Source organism: Alosa alosa, chromosome 15 (genome assembly GCF_017589495.1).
Source record: "Alosa alosa isolate M-15738 ecotype Scorff River chromosome 15, AALO_Geno_1.1, whole genome shotgun sequence".
NCBI classification, from domain to species: Eukaryota; Metazoa; Chordata; class Actinopteri; order Clupeiformes; family Clupeidae; genus Alosa; species Alosa alosa.
Window position 1 is genome coordinate 10140443 of NC_063203.1, and position 19245 is coordinate 10159687.

General features: G+C 41.2%; 2 protein-coding genes across 2 annotated transcripts; both read left to right on the forward strand.

Moving 5' to 3' along the window:
* Positions 1 to 61: 61 nt before the first annotated feature.
* Positions 62 to 10447, forward strand: slc19a3b (solute carrier family 19 member 3b). Its single transcript, XM_048264100.1, has 7 exons — positions 62 to 413; positions 774 to 1072; positions 1489 to 1700; positions 3819 to 4052; positions 6343 to 6535; positions 7134 to 7275; positions 8471 to 10447. Exons 1-7 carry the CDS (start codon positions 267 to 269, stop codon positions 8606 to 8608), a joined length of 1365 nt encoding a protein of 454 aa, XP_048120057.1. The 5' UTR covers positions 62 to 266; the 3' UTR covers positions 8609 to 10447.
* Positions 10448 to 13881: 3434 nt separating this feature from the next.
* On the forward strand, positions 13882 to 17574 carry LOC125308378 (interferon alpha-inducible protein 27-like protein 2). The gene is made up of 5 exons (XM_048264844.1): positions 13882 to 14135; positions 14390 to 14490; positions 14614 to 14652; positions 14798 to 14959; positions 17199 to 17574. The coding sequence occupies exons 1-5, from the start codon at positions 14086 to 14088 to the stop codon at positions 17546 to 17548; spliced, it is 702 nt and encodes a 233-aa protein (XP_048120801.1). The 5' UTR covers positions 13882 to 14085; the 3' UTR covers positions 17549 to 17574.
* The last annotated feature ends 1671 nt before the right edge of the window (positions 17575 to 19245 follow it).

Consider the following 19245-nt stretch of genomic DNA (forward strand, 5'->3'; position numbering starts at 1 on the left):
CACAAGATAAGTAGCTTGATACCGAGCTTTTGTCCTCTCTTGACAGACAAACTGTTAGTAGGCTAGCACGTGAGCAAAAAGAAAAACGTGCCAACGACTAGCAAAAATCAGTTGATCAGTTATCTTCTTCCGCAGAGCAAAGTCTACTTTATATTGTACGAAGCTATTACATAAATGTTGCGGCCATAAGAACGTTTATGTCAGAGGAGAAATAGCATATAGAACTGGGCCGGCTTTCTTAAATCTATTCATAGCCTACTGTTAAAATGAATCTCCAGCAGAAGATTCGTAGTTGGGGCTGGATTTATCCCACTGCAATCCTCTGTCTGTACGGGTTCTTTGCCAACTGTAGGCCAGCTGAACCTTTTTTGACTCCGTATCTGGTGGGACCCAAGAACATCTCAGAGGAAGTGGTGAGAATGGCTTGAGTTGTGATTCATAACACCAAACAGTAGGGTTACAGGCATACTGAGTAAAGTTTATGATAAGAAAGTTTATTATTTTATGAGAAAGTCTCTGTCCAGATGGGTACACACAAACTGTTTTTTCTATTGTAGATGATATTAAATTTTGAGCCCTTGCCACATAGAGGCTGATGTCAGGCTTATTGGTATTTGGAGAATTATTTAAGGTTAAGGTTTATTTTCTAAATTTTAATGGCTTGGTAGCCTTTAATGTAGGCCTATTAATGAATGTAGAATGTAGTCTTTGTCAGACATTTGAGAAACATTTGTTATCTGTCTGGTACATATTCTCCCGATTTGACATTCCAGGTAACCAACTACCTCTTCCCCATCTGGACCTACTCCTACCTGGCCCTGCTCTTCCCAGTGTTCCTCCTGACGGACTTCCTGCGCTACAAGCCTCTGATCATGCTGCAGGGGGCCGCCCTGGTCTCCAACTATTGCCTGCTGTGCTTCTCAGACAGCCTGGCGGCCATGACAGCGCTGCAGGTCAACTACGCTGTGGTGACCTCCACGGAGGTGGCCTACTTCTCGTCGATCTACTGCCTGGTCCCTCCTGAGCGCTACCAGCAGGCCACTGGCTACCTCCGTGCAGCCATGCTCATTGGGTAGGCTACTGTATACACGCTGGTGCGTCCTTCTGTCTGACACACACTCAGCATCATGAACACACAGCATTGGCATGGAGAAGTAACATGCATGGATATAAATTGCTGAGATTCCACACATTATCAGAAATAATTTACATACTGCAGATCTGGATGATTGATGTAGTGGACCGAGATATCGTGACTCTCTACACACACACACACACAAACAAACTCAGAGAGAGGTGGACAGACCCGATTTCAATACCCTAGTATATTAATTATGTCTAGTTGCATCATAACCAGTCAGGTATTTGAGCCATTGTGCTATGTGTCTTCTCCATCCTCACCTCTAGTCAGGCTCTGGGGATGTGTATGGGATTTGTTTGCACTGCAGCAAAGGTGTGATTGGTAAAGGTTGTTCACCTGTCTTCCAGGTACACTTTTGGTGCCACCCTCAGTCAGCTGCTGGTGTCCCTCGTGGGCACCAGTCTGTTCCACATCAATGCCATTACGCTGGGCACGGTAAGCGTCTCTTTACTGGTGTCCCTGGCCATACCCATGCCCCGGCGAGGGATGTTCTTTAAGGGGGCAGAGGCGGGGGAGGAAGCTGAGGAACAGGCGTCAGGAAGTGAAGTGGAGAAGGGAGGTGGGTTTCTTCAGTGCGACACCTTGGTTCTCAAGGTGGAAATGATGTTCAGGCCTTAAAGGCAACGCCCCCTGATTTTAATGCAATACATTGTTTCTGTTAAAGGAGCTATGTGGAATTCTTAGGTTTCCAGTTGTCTTTAAAGCAGCCACACAACACTCTTCCATTAACTTACATTATATTTAATAAAGCTGCCATACACATGATATAACATTGTAGCAAGAGAGCCTCACTGTTAGCCTCACTGTTAGCTGTTGCGTGTTAATAATAATAATAATAATAAGAATAATAAGAATAATAATACATCTTATTTATATTGCACTCTACATTTCATAAGAAATCTCAAAGTGCTACAGGTTAAAAAGTTAAAAAAGCCAAAGAAAAATGTTTATTTAAAACAGGACTATCTAAAAACCATCTAAAAGTGAAGCACCAAAAGTTTTGCTAAAAAGAAATGTTTTTAGCCCTTTTTTAAAACTGTCTGTGGTTTGTGGTGCCCTCAAGCAGTCAGGGAGGGCATACCACAGACGAGGGGCAGCAGCACAGAAAGCCCTATCCCCCATGGTCTTTAGTTTGGTTCTGGGTATGAGGAGGTGGTTTGAGTGAGTGGAGCGGAGGGAGCGTTTTGTATTTTGTGGGGTGAGTAGTTCTTTGAGGTATGGGGGGCATTTCCATATTGGTAAGTGAGGAGGGAAACCTTGTATTCAATCCTGGTGTTATCTTCAGTGCATGTGGACAAGGTAAATTAATTGTTTCCTTACTGCCGATGCGGTTTATTATCAGTTTGTAAGGGTTAGGTGAAGTAGGAAATAATGTTAGGAATCCCTGATCAATGTGATTGGTTAGGCTGGACCAATGTTTCCAAGTCTAACAATAAGCATATGGCCATTACAATGCTAGGGTTGGAAACAAGTCCCAGTGGAGAGTTGTGTATTCACAAAGTGAAACAAATTGAGTCTGACAAAATAAGGCTAAATCTCTGCATCATTACTTCTGAAAGACTCTGCCTCTCTAGAATGCACTATTTACACCCAAGTTAATCTAATTAGTTGTGAAATGTTCCTCCTTTTCTGTAGTATTATACAACTTTTCCAGGCCACGTCCCAAAGTTTTTGAGATGTGTTGCTGGCTTCAAATCCAAAATGAATGTAGGCTACATTTTTCATAATATTTTATTATTATTGACAGTTTCAACATTTAACATGTTGTCTATGTTCTTTTTGCATCTAAATATGGGTATATACTCAAAGTCAAAGTCAAAGTCAAAGTCAAAGTCAGCTTTATTGTCAATTTCTTCACATGTTCCAGACATACAAAGAGATCGAAATTACGTTTCTCACTATCCCACGGTGAAGACAAGACATATTTTGCCAATTTAGGTCCACAGACAAACATAACATTCAAGTAAAACAAAAAAAGTAAGTAAATAAGTAAATAAGAGGGCACATATAATAATGAAAAAAATAAGAGCAGCAAAATTTGGTTGAAATTGTGCATAGACAGTCAATAAAAAATACTAGTGCAAAGTCAGGCCAATAAAAGGCTTGGGTAGTTCTGTTTGACCTAAGTAAGAAAGAAAGTGGCATAGTGGTGCAAGTTATGTAAGAGCAGCAGAAGTGTTGTGTTTTCAGGACAACAACACCAAGTTGTAAAGTGTACAAGTGTGCAAGTGTGCAAGTGTGCAAGTGGAGTAGTGCAGGCGGCCATTTTGGGTCCAATGTCCAGGATGTTATGTAGCTGAGGGTGGAGGGGGGAGAGGAGGGAGAGAGTTCAGCATCCTTACAGCTTGGTGTATGAAGCTGTTGGTGAGTCTGGTAAAGGGAGCGCAGGCTTCTGTACCTCTTCCCAGAGGGCAGTAGATCAAACAGATTGTGAGCGGGGTGACTTGCATCACTCACAATTTTGGTCGCCTTGCGGGTGAGGTGGGTGGTGTAAATGTCCTTCAGGGAGGGGAGTGAAGCACCAATAATCCTTCCAGCTGTGTTCACTATGCGCTGCAGGGCTTTCCTTTTGTATTCATGTTGTATATACTCGCAGATTACCACATTCTGTTTTTATTTCACGTCATACAGTGTCCCACTTCATCTCCGTCTGTGGCTGTTTGTCCCTATGTTTCAGGCTGCTGCCAGGGCAGCTTGGTGGCAGGAGTTGGGGTGGTCAGCCAGATGTGGGCAGCCCTGAGGGAGGGCTACGGCTCAGGCCGAGTGGTCTGCTGGTCCCTGTGGTGGGCGTTAGCTACGTCAGGCTACACGCAGGTGTTCAACTACGTGCAGCTGATGTGGGACCACGTGGAGCCGTCCAGCACAGCGGCCATCTACAACGGTGGGGTGGAGGCCGTCTGCACTCTAGTAGGTGAGAGAGAGGGGTGATGGTGGGGAGAGGTGAAACGAGAATAGACCTATTTTGACGGCTTACAGCTCATGAAAAAACAAAATCGGCTATCTCAAAATATTAGATTAAAACACTACCGTATATTAAACAGAAATGTCAACCCAAGTAGATCTCTAATCATCTTAATTAACTCAAAACACCTGTAATGGTTTCCTGAGCCTTAAATCTCCCAATCTGGTTCAATACACACAAGCACAATCATGGGGAGTACTGCAACAAGCAAAAGGGATGACTGCAGCCGTGAGAGGATTGTGAAGCAAAGATGATTTAACAATTTGGGGGAGCTTCACATGGAGTGGACAGAGGCTGGTGTCAGTGTATCAAGAGCCAGGAAATGGGCTACAAGTGTTGCATTCCCAGTGTCAAGCCACTCCTGAACCAGAGACAGCGTAAAAAGCGTTTCACCTGGAAAAAGGATAGAAAGAACTGGACTGTTGCTCAGTGGTCCAAGGTCCTCTTCTCAGATGAGAGCAAATTTTGCATTTTATTTGGAAAATCAACGTCCCAGAGTCTGGAGTGGAGAGACCGGAGTGGACCAAGTTGCTTGAATTCCAGTGTGAAGTTTCCTTAGTCAGTGATGATTTGGGGTGCAATGTCATCTTCCGGTGTTGGTCCACTGTCTTTTATCAAATCCAGAGTCAATGCAGCCTTCTACCAGGAGATTTTAGAGCACTTCATGCTTCCATCTGCTGATAAGCTTTATGGAGATGGTGATTTCCTATTTCAGCAGGACTTGGCACCTGCCCACAGTGCCAAAAATACCACAAAGTGGTGTGCTTGACTACCCAGCCAACTGACCTGACCTGAACCCCATAGAATATGTATGGGGTATTGTGAAAAGGAAAATGAAACATACCAGACCCAACACAGACGAGCTAAAGGCCGTTATCAAAGGTACAGACAATGTTTGCAACTAAGGGTGAAAATTAAAAATGGCATATGGTATTAAGGATATGCATTTGCCCTAAGGTGTGTTTTTTGACTACAGGCATACAGATATATAGCAGGATACCATGAAAACATGCACACTGAGATGATGCAAGAAGTTATTTTGGAAGGCAGAGGTAATTTTGCCAATACCTGCTATAATAAAAAAAGATTTACTTACTTATGGTGCAGTGTGAAATATGTTCTACTAGTCACACTGTTAAGAGTACAGTTACAGCTGATATGCAATTGCCATACCTGGGCTTTTCCCCTTCAGAAGCATTTATACTGAAAAAAAAAAATATACCGGTCCATACTGCAAATTATATCATGATGTGGATGTTGAATAGGTGAACAAGTTAGGTTTGAGTTTGAGAAAACATTTCCTTTGTCTTGGTGTCACCATCCCATTAATGTCCAAATATTACTGTTCCCTTGGTGAGTGTGCTCGCTAAGATATACTTAATAACTGACACCGGAAGAGTACAAATTTCCTTCTGAAAAGTCAAACCATCCCGAGTGTATCTATTACAACAGCTAGTCTCCAGAGGAGCTGTACGACATTGGCTCAACACTGCATTTAGGAGAGGTGCAGGGACGTCGATTCCTCTCAGAGAATGGCATTGGCTGTGTGTGTGTGTGTGTGTGTGTGTGTGTGTGTGTGTGTGTGTGTGTGTGTGTGTGTGTGTGTGTGTGTTTGAGAGAGAGAGAGAGAGAGAGAGAGAGAGAGAGAGAGAGACCAGAGTTGTAGATTACATCGCTGCAGGGAAGAAGCAATGAAGGATGTGAGGGCAAAGTAATTAAGACGATAAGAGTTAAGGTAATTCTACCCTTGATGGCGTTCGATAAGGACCTCAAGGCTTTCAGGATGTCTGACAAGACAATAACAGAGACAGACCAATTAAGATTAGCCGGAAGCAGGATCGATGCAGCAACACAGTTCAGTCCCGCAGCTTAACGTTGGAACCTAGTGTGCCTTCAGTAAGACTGCAAGACTACAGTGGTGCTCATAACATACAAGTCAGAGTCATCATTATGGAAACACTGTGATACTAATTACAGACTAATTACTGACAATTATAGAATTCATGGTGTTTTTAGATGTAAATTCCATTCCATCTAAAGTCCATTGGGTCTTTCACTGCTGTTGTTAGAAGTGGCCTTGTCCTAGTTTATCTACTTTTCACATTTTTGTATCATTTAAAGTGCTGCTGTGTTTTGTCTCTTTACTGTAAAGGTATGTCAGCACTCATTATGCAGAGATATCCACTCAGTGCATTTCTGTTCTGTTTGGTGGTTTCCCATGGCCGTTCTGTCACCTCAGGTGCGGCAGCAGCTTTCGGGGTGGGGCACGTACGCGTGTCGTGGAGCCGGTGGGGGGAGCTGTGTCTGGGCGTGTTCTCAGCGGTGGGGGCGGGAGCCGTGTTCCTGATGGCGTTCTCCAGCAGCATCTGGCTCTGCTACGCCGGCTATGTGCTCTTCAAGGCGTCCTACATGCTGCTCATCACCATCACTACGTGAGTGCAGATAATAGGCACAGAGACACACACACACACACACACACACACATGCAAGCACACACACACACATGTATGCAAGAGTACACACACACACACACACACACACACACACACACACACACACACACACACATATGCAGGCACACACACACATACATACACACACACACACTCGTATACAAAGCACACACACACACACACACACACACACACACACACACACAAGTGTGTGCGCCACACACACACACACACACACACACACACACACACACACACACACACATATGCAGGCACACACACACACATGTATGCAAGAGTACACACACACATAAATACACACACACACACACGCACACACACACACACACACACACACACAAGCAGAGCAGCAGAGACAGTGCATCAACTCGCACATACACATGCCGTATACACTCACTCACTCACTCCAGTATAATGATACACACCACCAGCACACAGGTTTCAACACTTAGTGGGCCTGTTGTTGTTGTCAAAGAGGAATGTCCACAGTCTGAATAGTTGTACCATACAGCTGATTTGGAACTACTGTAACTGATGTGTTTAATTGCACCACCAGTTTCCAGATTGCTGCCAACCTGTCCATGGAGTGCTATGCTCTGACCTTTGGTATCAACACCTTTGTCGCTCTCGTGCTGCAGACTGTCATCACGGCGATTATTGTGGACGAGAGTGCTTTGGGATTGGATATTGTGACACAGGTAAGGGCCCCACCACATCAGAAATACTATTAGACATGGATGATGCTGTGTCATCCAGGGGGTCGGACTTTCGAGGGTTAGCTTCAGCCAGTTCTCATTAGCTGTTCTTGGTGCCTAGAAGTTAGTTTCCTATTGGCTGGTTTCAAACATGTGTGAGTGTGGCCAGTTGTTTATAGCTCAGGTGACTGCTTTTCGTGGTTTTGGGGCGAAAACCGAACACTATAAATAAGGTAGCTGTGATTGTTTTTGTACTTCCTTGGCTGTAGTACCTAGCATCAGCTTCTGAGATGACTGAGTGGTCCCTCTCCACTCCAGGTCTACATTATAAATCCATGGTGCCATCAAACTTGAGTCAGGGTTTAAAAAGAGCACAGCTCTCCCATGTTAAGCATGAATCAACACAAATTTCCAACACAGTGTCACATTTATTTATTTATTTTTTTATCTATTTTAGTTGCACTCTATACAGCACTTTGGTCAGTGTACGCTGTGTATAAAATGTGCTTCAGCAATACATTTTACTTTACTTACTTTTTTTCCCCACAATTTTCCCAATATAGCAGGTGGTAACACCTACTACTGTAGGTAATGTCTGACTGTTTACTGGAGCACATACAGATGTCGACGGAAGAGAGACATCTAGTGGTGAATGTTTGTAATGTTTGCCACTTTGAGGAAAAGAATAGATAAGACCATTAATGCATATATCCATCTTGTGAAAGTTCTGTGTTTCTGTAACTTTATTGTCATCAAAAGTGGATAAACACTTATAGATTAAAAAAAAGTTTATATATTTATTACTATTTGAGAAGGAAAATTAGTGCTATTGTAACTGGCAAAGGCCGGCTGAAGAACTAATCGAAATGTTTTGAAACAGTACCCAAGTAGATTTCATGGGTTTGATTTGACAGTTATGATAACCAATACATCTGAGGGGTCCAGCTATATTCAACTGTGTTGTTTGTTACACACTATGGCACTGTGTCTTATCCTCATCACTGGCGGTAGTATTCAAACTCCACCATAATCATTGGCATTCATATTGCCCGTGTTTTGCAGTGTCATTTCTTTATCAAGGTGAACCCAACCTACAATATCTTCCAAAGCAAAGTGCCCTTGTCGTAATCTTATTGTGTGTGTGTGTTTGTGTGTGTGTGTGTGTGTGTGTGTTGAATGTGTGTGTTTTTTATTTTAGTTCATTGTCTATGGGAGCTACTATACTGCCATCTCCACAGTGTTCTTCATCAGAGGACTGTACACCGCCTGCAGGCATCACTGCAGACCCACACACCCCACACCACACAAAGAGGTCCTGTCCTCTCAGAGGCTGTGATCCACAACAACAAACTGGCAAGGCATCCCACCAGAAGCTGACATCTTAGACACAGACCCACTGTCCACTGCCCACTGACTGAGATCCATAACAAAAGGAGTGTATTTTGAGTATGCATTTAAGATTTATATGTGCATTTACAACAGACACCTATACAATATGGTCTACTGAAGCACTGTGAAGTCATAATGGGAATGAGCTAATGGTGAAAACTTCCGTTTATAAATGTAACAGCTATAATGACTAATCCTGTATGAATCAAACTGCAGGCCCGTTGGACATGCATGGGGGGGTGGGGTGCTTTGGGCATGCCTCTGCAGCTATTTATTTTGACTAATATGCAGAGTAAGTTTATAAAACCAGTTTACAAGTTTACTAATATGGGCATCAGTAGTGATTTAACTTTTTTTTTCTTTCTTTTTTTAACACATTTTTGTCACATTGCTGCTTACATGTTCACAGACTGTGGTTTGATGTTTTTGAGTTTATGAGTATATGAGTTTATCCTTATTGTAGAAACTGTATAATATGTTTACCGGTACTACACACCTGGGATGCAATCGGTTTTAACAACTGATTCATTTTAACAGTTAATTAATGTATAATTTTGCTTTGTTATTTGTGAAACTGGGCCAATCTGGTTAAGTAATTAGCAAGAGGATAAATAGCAATTTAGATTTAGATTTAGCTCAACCATGCATATACTGTACTGTAGCCCTTAGAGAACATGATATTGATATAGAAAGTCTTCTGCATGGAAGTCACCAAAGCTCACGACTGTACCACCCATGCTGTGGTCACAATGGGGGGTATCCTATTAACCATCCTGTTGTGTTACGGTTTGACCAATTTACTTTTTTTTCTCTCAAATCTTTTTATATTTATATTTATTCTGACAATCATGAGGCTGCATGACTTTGTTAACACAAGGCATCTGAACACAAAACAAATTTTGAGAATTTCCATAACAATTTTGGGTGTTTTATTTAACTTTAGAACACCCATGTGTATTCCCAGTCAAAAATGACTGGCCATTAGAAATGAATGGGTGAGAAAATGGTCAGTGTATAAGAGTCCAGGCACATAGGCTACCTATCAATCGACTGTATTGTGCGTTTCTGTAGGCCTACATTCTCTCTCTCTCTATCTCTCACACACACACACACACACCCTCACTCCCCCTCTTTGCTTATGCCAGCCCCCACTGGAACCTTTCCCTAGTATCTTCCCCTCTCTGACTTGCATGAGCTCAGGTCAATGAGGCCTGCAGGCCATGAATAGCAAATGGAAGTTCAAAACTGGTCAGATCCAATAGAACTAAGGTCTATCTATCACAACATTAGATGATAATATACTGTGTTGCTATGGATTTATAACAAGTTATAATGCAAACCACAAAACTAGTAAACATGAAATGAACACAAAGGGAGGGTTAATGAACTAACATGGACCCTTCATAATATTTCTAATCTTCTCACCATGAAATTCCATGACAGTCAGGGGGTAGTGGTAAAATAAGAGGAGGGTAGGCTAAACTAGGAATTCTGTGATCACCATAAGGTGGAATGCGCCATGCATGCAGCATTGGATTTTTTAAAAAGGCATTCAGAACATGTTTGATGATGGTGAAAGTTATTGTCCAATGTTTTTAACAATGCCAGTGGTATTAAATGGTTCCTAGAGTGTTGATGTAGGCTACATATTGTGAATGTGGATAATACAGTGTGTTTTGAATGTTAAAAGTTGAAATTGATGAATAGGCTAAACTCTTTTGAGTGGTGGATACTCTAACTAGATGTACCGCATAGCGGTACAAAATATGACCGCCGCTCAGTCCTGTACATCCGTTCCGCGAAAATAAATCACACTTCAATTTGTCTCCATATTTTACTCCATCCCCCACTCTTGAAACTTTTGTGTATGCTTGTTTGGCATGCCTGAGTGTGTGTGTGCGGCTGCACAGAAAGTACCCTACTGGTGCTGAAAAGGTGAATAGATTGTAGAATAGCCAAAGAAGATGTAGAATTGTTATAAAACCTTTAAAATCTCTAAACAATCACAAGTAGGGCAGTTCATCACAGTTCATCCATTGCAACTGGATTGATGAAAGGTCACTTACACCTGTAGGCTACATTGTATTTGGGAAAAGCAAAAGGTATCAGCATAATGTTATTTATTTATATATTTTGTATGTATTTATAAACAAAAACATCTCTGTCAGTTCCATGCCGTTTTCAACAGCTATCAAAAAACAAAGGTCATTTTGGATGGATGGATTTTTGTGAATGTTTCTTCTTCTACATAAGATTTTAGTCATCTTTAGTTCATGTAATACTTTATTGTCAATGCACAAATTAAGTAACAGTAGTCTGAAACGTTATTGTTAATGCACAAATTAAGTAACAGTAGCCTAGTCTGAAACGAAGTGCTGTTTTACATCTAACCAGTGGTGCAAATAACTGACATGTCCAAATGGGCCTTGATGAAATGCGTCCGCTAGACTGTTCATATACATTTTAACGGGCCAAAGTTGAAGAGCTTTTGTCCGTTATTGTTAGTGCAAATATAGGCTGATTCATGTTCCCTTGCATTGTTTAACTGAGGTCCATGGCTAGTCTGGCTTTCATCAGACCAAGCTCAATCTAAAAAAAAAAAAAAAAATAAATAGCGGGCAGATCAGGCTGGGTGAACCCAGCCTAGTCCATAGGCACCCCGATATTGTTTAATTTTCCGATTGAGATATACACGCTCTGGCTATTCTAAATGCAAAAATGCATCAGGGAGTTATGACAAACGGTAACTAACAAACTAGATCCCAATAGAAAGTTGTTAGCTTCCCTAAGCTACAGGTAGGATTATAAGGTAGGCCTATTGACAACATAAATTGTCAATAGGCTATGCTGGCTTTACACAAATAAAATCTCCTTTGAAACCAATGGCTTACGCCTTACAGTATCAAGCGGACTTAAACTGTCATATCGTGGCGAGAAAAGTTGTAATAACATTCACGCAGCTCCATGAGTCAAGGAAAGCATAAAATGAAGTAGCCACTTCTAAATGGGACCTACTACACAGTAGCTTAAGGTGTTTTGCTAAAACAGCCATAATGAAATGAAGGTGTCATTGTTTGGATACTTCACACACACGTGCTTTTTAATTTCACAGACTACAACTACCAAGCTGTAATCAAAGCACATCGATTCCCCTCTCACACCCCTGCACGCACTTAAAACAAAATAAACAGGCGCCTCAGTCTCCGCATGTATAGGCAAAACTGCATCAGACCGGTGTAACGTTGGTAAATCTTCCATTGCACAGAATGATTTTGTAGCACGTGCAATAAATGACAGTCGAAAGATACAAACAGTGCTGCTATACATTTGCTTGGTATAACCGCATTTATAGTTTTCTACAAATGCAATAAATCAAATGCCTCCATCACTCAACCAACGCTAACGGTAACATTACCTAGGTCCTTATTGATATTACAAGATTAACGCATACCTGCAGTAAAACCAAGCATGTCCGATAAACATCCTCAGATTGATTTCGCTTCAAGAAGAAATGGGAATTACACTTCATGTGAACATCGTCCTATCCTTATTAGATGTTCGCTGCGGTAAATTACAGTCCTTGTATGAAGCGCCCATTGTTTTTTTCCAACCCCTTTTAACTTCCAACAAAATTACGCCTCACTGCAACGATCGTTATCTAGTGGACAAACGACTACTTCACCAATACTGAAAATGCAGCCATGATGATGATGATGAATATTTATTTTGTCTTTCTTTTTAATCCTACTGATTTTCATTTTTAACGGGGCAAATCACAAATGAGTGATTATGAGCCAGGTTTATGTGGGCCCTTGAGACCAACATACCATAAAAGATTCACAGAGAACTGTGTCTGCCCTACCCTCCTTTCGGGGGGTCCAGTCCAGCGGGGGGGCTGCAGATGAAAACTAAAAAATGACGGTTCCATGCTATCCATATGGGGGTACATGCTCACCAAGTTTTGTGTACCCGGTCTTTCAGTGTCCCGGGAATCCTTGTTGGTGTACGTCACTAAATGTACACATAAATTATTTTATTGTAAGGCCCCCCCATGAACGAAAGTACACAAAACTTGGCATGCATTCAGAGGGTGTCATAATGATCCTACACTTTTAATTTTGTGCAGTTTTGACCTTGTCAGCCAGAGATATTGAGATGAAAACACCTAATTTTATGCTTTTTAATTTTTAACTAGGTGGCGCTATACATGAAATAAGTGGTAATGGGATGGGTTGACATGCCCCCTTAAGACCAAAAAAAAAAAAAAAAAAGGTGGACCTCCTAGGCCCTACGGTTCTCGAGATATTCACAGAAAACTGTCTCCGGCCACCTACAGGCCAGTTGGTGTATAGTAACATAAATTAATTTATTGTGTGCCCCCCCATGAACGGAATTCCACAAAACTTGGCGTGCATACAGAGGGTGTCATAATGATCCTACACTTCCAATTTCGTGCAGTTTTGACTATGTTAGGTCACAGATACCTTCAATTACACCACCTCATTTTTACTTTCTTGTGTTTAACTAGGTGGCGCTATACATGAAATGAGTGGTTATGGAATGCGTTGACATGGTCCTACTAAACCTTACAGTTCTCGAGATATTCACAGAAAACTGTGTCTGCCCTACCCTCCTTTCGGGGTGCAGTCCAGCGTGGGGCTACAGATCAAAACGAAAAACGATGGTTCCATGCTATCCATATGGGGTTACATGCCCACCAAGTTTTGTCTACCCCGGTCTTTCAGTGTCCGGGAATCATTGACGGAAATTTGGACATGCGAAAAGAAAAAAAAAAAAAAAAAAAAAAAAAAAAAAAAAAAAAAAAAAAAAAATCTGACTAAACCTATATGACCGCCGCTTCGCTGCGCGGCGGTCATAATAAGAGGTGGAAACTCTATTTCTAAAATTTCCGAGGTGGATAAACTGTGTTCTTCTACTTGCGTTTAGCCTCCACTTCCTCTCTGATGACAGTAGTCAGTTTGATTAAAATGGCTTGATCCATGGGAGCCCTCGAAGGGTATGGTGAAAATTATTTTCTAGAAGTAAACATTTATTTTTAGAGCTAGTTTTACGGTCCCTCACTAAAAGTTTCAATAATAGCCTACTTTTGTATTTCCTCACAATAGTTTTGCATTCCCAATTGCATTGACTTTGCGAGGGATCGCAAAACTATTGTGAGGGATCACAAAAAAAAATAGCTCATATCCCTTTAGGGATTCTCTTATGAAACTATGTTGGATACTTCAGTTAAATCTCAATCTTTTTAAGTGTTGATTTGACCTACTGGCCCTTTAAGGCAAATCAAGTTCAGCCAAGTAGCCCATGTTGATAGCAGACTGTTGAGTTTCGTTTTCCAGGGAATGGGAATATCCGAGTCGAGTAGGTGCTACCGCGCTGGGGCTTGCAAGTTGCCACTGAGAAGGAATGAACGCTAGATTTCGGACACGATTTGGTTCTTCAGTCTTCAGAAACGCGTAAGCATAGCCTACTGTTTGACTTTAGAAATTATGCTACGTTAGGCCACTGATACTATCATGAGGGGATCTGGCTACATCAGAAGAGAAGCTAATTCATTAATTCTTATGTCAATGAAACAAATGTGGAATTCAAAGATCCAGAAATCCGCTCTGTCTTGTTTTGCTTAATGCTCCATCAGTTAGCATAACTGAAGTTGTGACCTCTAATAGATTAAGGTGATGACGGGGGATGTGTCCTCTTTTATTTGCAGGTCAGTTGCTTTGAATTCAGCGAGACAGATGAGAAGTAGGTGTTTGTACAGGGCCTACAGCAATAACAACTCAACTGCAACAACAATGGGTATCAATAAGAGTAAGACATTTTCTTTGCCTCGTCTCTTGTTAATATGAGGATGCAAGTCTGAAAAATGACCTAACTGTTCATATCAGGATGCTCGTTAGTGCTCAGTTCTAATGAGGGTTGCATTCTTTACAGAGGCTGTTGCTGGTGTTGTGGGTGTCGCAGCTGGTGCAGGTAACCATAAAATAAATCTGTTTCGTTTTCCATTCATCAGTATGTCTCTGTTGTGGATAATAGGGCTTACAAACTTCTTAAAATACAGTAAGCCTGTCTAAAAGGCCTGCCTGATATAAATTTGAGCTTTGCCTGTGGTTTGTAGTTGGAGCTGTTGCCGCGGCACCTTTTGTTCTGACAGCCGCGGGTTTCACTGGAGCTGGCATCGCAGCAGGCTCTTTCGCTGCCAGCATGATGTCAGCGGCTGCTGTTGCTAACGGAGGTGGAGTCGCAGCCGGGAGCTTAGTGGCTCTCCTCCAGTCAGCAGGTGAGAAACAATACACGAACAATACAATACAATACATACAGTATGTCTTAACTTTGAAAGAATTTGCACTTTGCTTATTAGTGGGGTGAAGAGTCATTTCAAATTGATGCAAAAGTTTAAATTTCATTTCTAAATGGAAGATAGGGGTCTATAGAACAATTTTGGTTCGACAACCAACAGCTTGCCGATATGCTCTGCGTCTCCAACACTACAAAACCTCCTAGTCGGAGAGCGATCGTCAATGCACATCATTTGGAGAGAGGCAAAAAGTGTAGCATATTAAAAAAAAATATTTTATCCCAAATGCCGTCAGCATTCTTAACCAAACTTAGTGACAACACACATACCTGAGCTGTTATGTAGCCTATATTTAAACTTTTTTATTCATTTTCTATATGTTTTTTCTACTTGTTTTAATGATATCTTCAATATGTCTGAGATGTTGTTTGTCCATCTGTCTATGTCTGGTGAGCCAAAGACAAATGTCCACTATGGTGTAGGCTAGCTAGCCTACATTATAGATTTATGTTATTCTATTCTAATCCACGATGCGTAATGCTTTTTAAGTAGCTTATGTTTAGGATTCAGCTGAAAAACTGTAGCGCTCTTGCAAAACTCGTTTGGAAAAGACAGGATATCATGTGATGTTGTGGTCTTATCGCTCTCTCACGGTGAATTGCATGGATGAATATTACATGATTTTGTGCTTCTTTGTCAATCGGACCTTCGTCAAAATGAAACGCCATTGTGTGACAAGTGTAAAAATAGCGGCCTGGCTGAACATGCACTAAAATAACCGAACATAATTGAACAAAACCTACCCCCTACCAGGTTAAGTTCAGAGCCTATGTTACCATAGTTACTCACATAGCCTGATCATTTTTGAACGTTTTGGAACTGAAATCCCAGGTTTACCACTTACTCTGTGTTAACATACCCAATTAAGTTCAGAGCCTATGTTACCATAGTGACTTACATAGCCTGCTCATTTTGGAACTGAAATCCCAGGTTTACCGCTTACTCTGTCTTAACATACCCAGTTAAGCCAGTAAACCTGCTTTCTGAAATACCCCCCTGGGGTCACCACAGGATACAACAATGAATGAAGACATAGTGACAGAGTTAAGCAAATATAGCTATAAGGCATAGTGCACTAAGGCCTATGTAGGTTATACGGAGCTGAATTAAATTAAAATTCTAACTGCTTGCTTTTCATTAATAGCACTTTTGCAGACTTTCACAGTGTGTTTATTGAGTGTGATGTAGCTGCCTTTCTAAACATGTTGGATAAACGTCAACATCAAAAGGAAGCAGTGAAAAATGAATGGCAGGCAAACCTTTGTTCAGGCTTCGAAGACATTGTGTATGAAGTGTAGGCACCAAGTACTGCACAAACTTAATAGCTTATCCAAAGTTCTGACTGCTTTCTTTTTCATTAAAATCATAGTGAAGGGAGGGGGTTGTCACCGCATCTGGCCTTCGAAAGCTTTTATTAGTACTTTGTACTTCTACTTTCAGTACTTGAGGATTTTTTTATAATGGGCTACTTGTCATACTTAAGTACTGTAAATAATATATTCTTTTAGACTTTTACTTAAGTGGTATGCTTATAGATGACTTTTACTTTTACTTTAGTCATTTTCTGATCAAGTGTGGTTTTCAGATACTTTATACAATTCTGGTAACGAGGAGGGTGGAGCATACCTTATGTCATATCATATATCCTGAGGGTGTACGCTTTCAAAACATATATGGTAGAATCAGTTTCCCCTTCATGGTTTAGACCAAAATGTACTGGTTGTATACTTTTCAATGGGAAATCTACATAAACCCTTAATTGGAGGGCAATTTTTTGATCAGCTTGATTGGCCCTCGAATCAAAATTGTTCTATAGACCTTTATCTACAATTTAGAAGTGAAAACAAACTTTTGCATTAATTTGAAATGAAAATGACAAATTGCCTATACACAGTACCCCACTATATTTATTAAATAAGTTTTCAAGTATGTTTAATCACAAATTGGTGCCATGCAGGGCATAGTTGACTACAAAGTACAGACTGTATAAGGAACAACTAAGAAGTGAAGTCATAAGTACTGTATACATTTATAGAGTAGCCTAAAATCCATTTACATCTAACCATGATGTTAGGAAAGCAATTACCTTACTGCTAACATTTTGTTTGTTTGTTTTTCCCTTGTGTGTGTTGATGCATGTTTGGGTTCTTGCCTGGCTCAGGAGCGGTTGGATTGTCTGCGGGAGCTACAGCTGCCGTGGCAACAGCAGGGGGTGCTGTGGGCGGAGCCCTGGCAGGTGCAGGCGCATGGATGCAGGGCGTGTTTGGAAAGAACAAAAAACCTCCCAACGATGCCCCAAAGCCTCCCAACGATGCCCCAAAGCCTCCCAACGATGCCCCAAAGCCTTCCAACGATGCCCCAAAGCCTCCCAACGATGCCCCAAAGCCTCCCAGCAACAAGAAGCACCCCAAGAAGCATGCCAAAGAGGGCTCCATAGACACCACTGATGAGTCTGAAGATGAACAGGAGAAGAATTTCAAAACCTCTGAAATAAAGTTGAAAAGGCATTAGTGACCACCAGTCATGAGCTACCATCATTTATTGCATTATTATGTCTTTTGATATTTAAAATCTGTTTAAAAACTAGATGTACGGCAGAGCAGTACAAAATATGACCGCCACCCAGTCCAGCACATATACATTAAAAAAAGCATATGTTTGGAGTGTTTTGTAAATTTATAAAAAAATAAAAGACTGAAAGATTTAATTTACATAAGTACTCAGACCCTTTGTTATGACACTTGCCATAGACCTCTGCCTCAAAAAAAACCTTCGCCTACAAAAAAGCAGCCATTTTTGACATCCGGGATCTGGCGATTTTTCCTAAATAACATGGGGATTTTGAATTATCGCACCTGTTAAACTCTGGTGGGGATGAAAAAGTCTGAAATGCAGACGTTTTCCTGAACACACTTTTGTCCGCTGCCTTCGAGTGGATACTGTGATCTCCGGTACGTGAAGGCGGCACACTTAGATTTTTGCTACCCCAGAGCTAACTTGCAATGCAACTTAACCATAGATAGTTAGCTTCAATTAACAACCGGATCTCCTTATATGGGCAAAGATGGCTGTTTTGGTTCTTTTTTGCAGGCGAACTTCAGAGTTCTATGAGCTCTGGTGCCTCCTACTTCTATCAATTGTCATTGAGATGCTTCTACAACTTAATTGGAGTCCACCTGTGCCTAAATCAATTCATTGGACATTATGAAGAGAGGCACACATCTCTTAAGGTTGATGGTGTATGTCAGAGTGAAAATCAAGCCACGAGGTCGAGAGAATTGTCCGTAAACCTGCGAGACAGGGTTGTGGGAAGACACAGATCTGGGAAAGGATACAAGAACTGATGTTTGTCCTTCTTTACGCTTCTGTCATCCTCTCAAAGGAACTCTAGATGTCATTCATAGTGACCATTGGGTCCTTGGTTACATGTCTGACCAAGGCCCTTCATGCCGGATTACTCAGTTTGGCTGAGCGGCCAAATCTAGGAAGACTGTTGGTTGTTTCAAACTTTTCCATTTGAGAATGATGGAGGCTATCGTGCTCTTGGGCACTTTCAATGCTGCAGAAATGTTCTTGGTAACTGCATGGAGCTGCACTGTGAGAGAGTATTAATCTGCTCTGCAGTGTGAAGTTTCCTCCTGCCGCTCACTAAAAATACCGGAAATGGAACATGTGGTCCCTGTTGATGGACCTAATAGTTCCCCGACCCCATGTTCAGAATAAATGCTGTATTCCAGACAACTTGGAAGTTGAATATTTCCAGCTTGGAGTTTTCCAATTGCGTGTCAAGTCCAAAATTTCAACATCCTTCCAGAAATTTTTTTTTCAAATGAATATCACTCAGAGTTGGAGTTCCTCCTATTATAGGTCATATTTCTACATGTTTTATATAATTATATTACAGTTTCTCTCAGTCGCTTTGGTGCTTTTCTCAGATCAGAATGAAAATTCTATTAGTTCAACCTCCACAACATTTAATCATTTGTGTACGTCATAGTAGCAATTACTCCTTCCTCTGAACAAATGCAAATGCTTTTGGACATGTATCAGTTGCTTTCATACAATTCTCTGCTGTTTTATAACATTATCATTTGCTTATGTCATGTCAATCAAAATGAACTATACTTATGGATGCTGCAGTGTCGTTCCCACTAAAACTAATAGTCTTCATTTTATTGCTTGAGTCATTACATACAAAATTGTTGAAC

Excerpts from the sequence above, each read along its gene's own strand:
- slc19a3b (XM_048264100.1), top strand. The coding sequence starts at position 267 with ATGAATCTCCAGCAGAAGATTCGTAGTTGGGGCTGGATTTATCCCACT. Across the intron at positions 1,701-3,818 it reads AAGTGAAGTGGAGAAGGGAG|GCTGCTGCCAGGGCAGCTTG; the intron begins GTGGGTTTCTTC and ends CCTATGTTTCAG. Across the intron at positions 6,536-7,133 it reads CTGCTCATCACCATCACTAC|TTTCCAGATTGCTGCCAACC; the intron begins GTGAGTGCAGAT and ends TTGCACCACCAG.
- LOC125308378 (XM_048264844.1), top strand. The coding sequence starts at position 14,086 with ATGAACGCTAGATTTCGGACACGATTTGGTTCTTCAGTCTTCAGAAAC. Across the intron at positions 14,491-14,613 it reads AACAATGGGTATCAATAAGA|AGGCTGTTGCTGGTGTTGTG; the intron begins GTAAGACATTTT and ends CATTCTTTACAG. Across the intron at positions 14,960-17,198 it reads GGCTCTCCTCCAGTCAGCAG|GAGCGGTTGGATTGTCTGCG; the intron begins GTGAGAAACAAT and ends TGCCTGGCTCAG.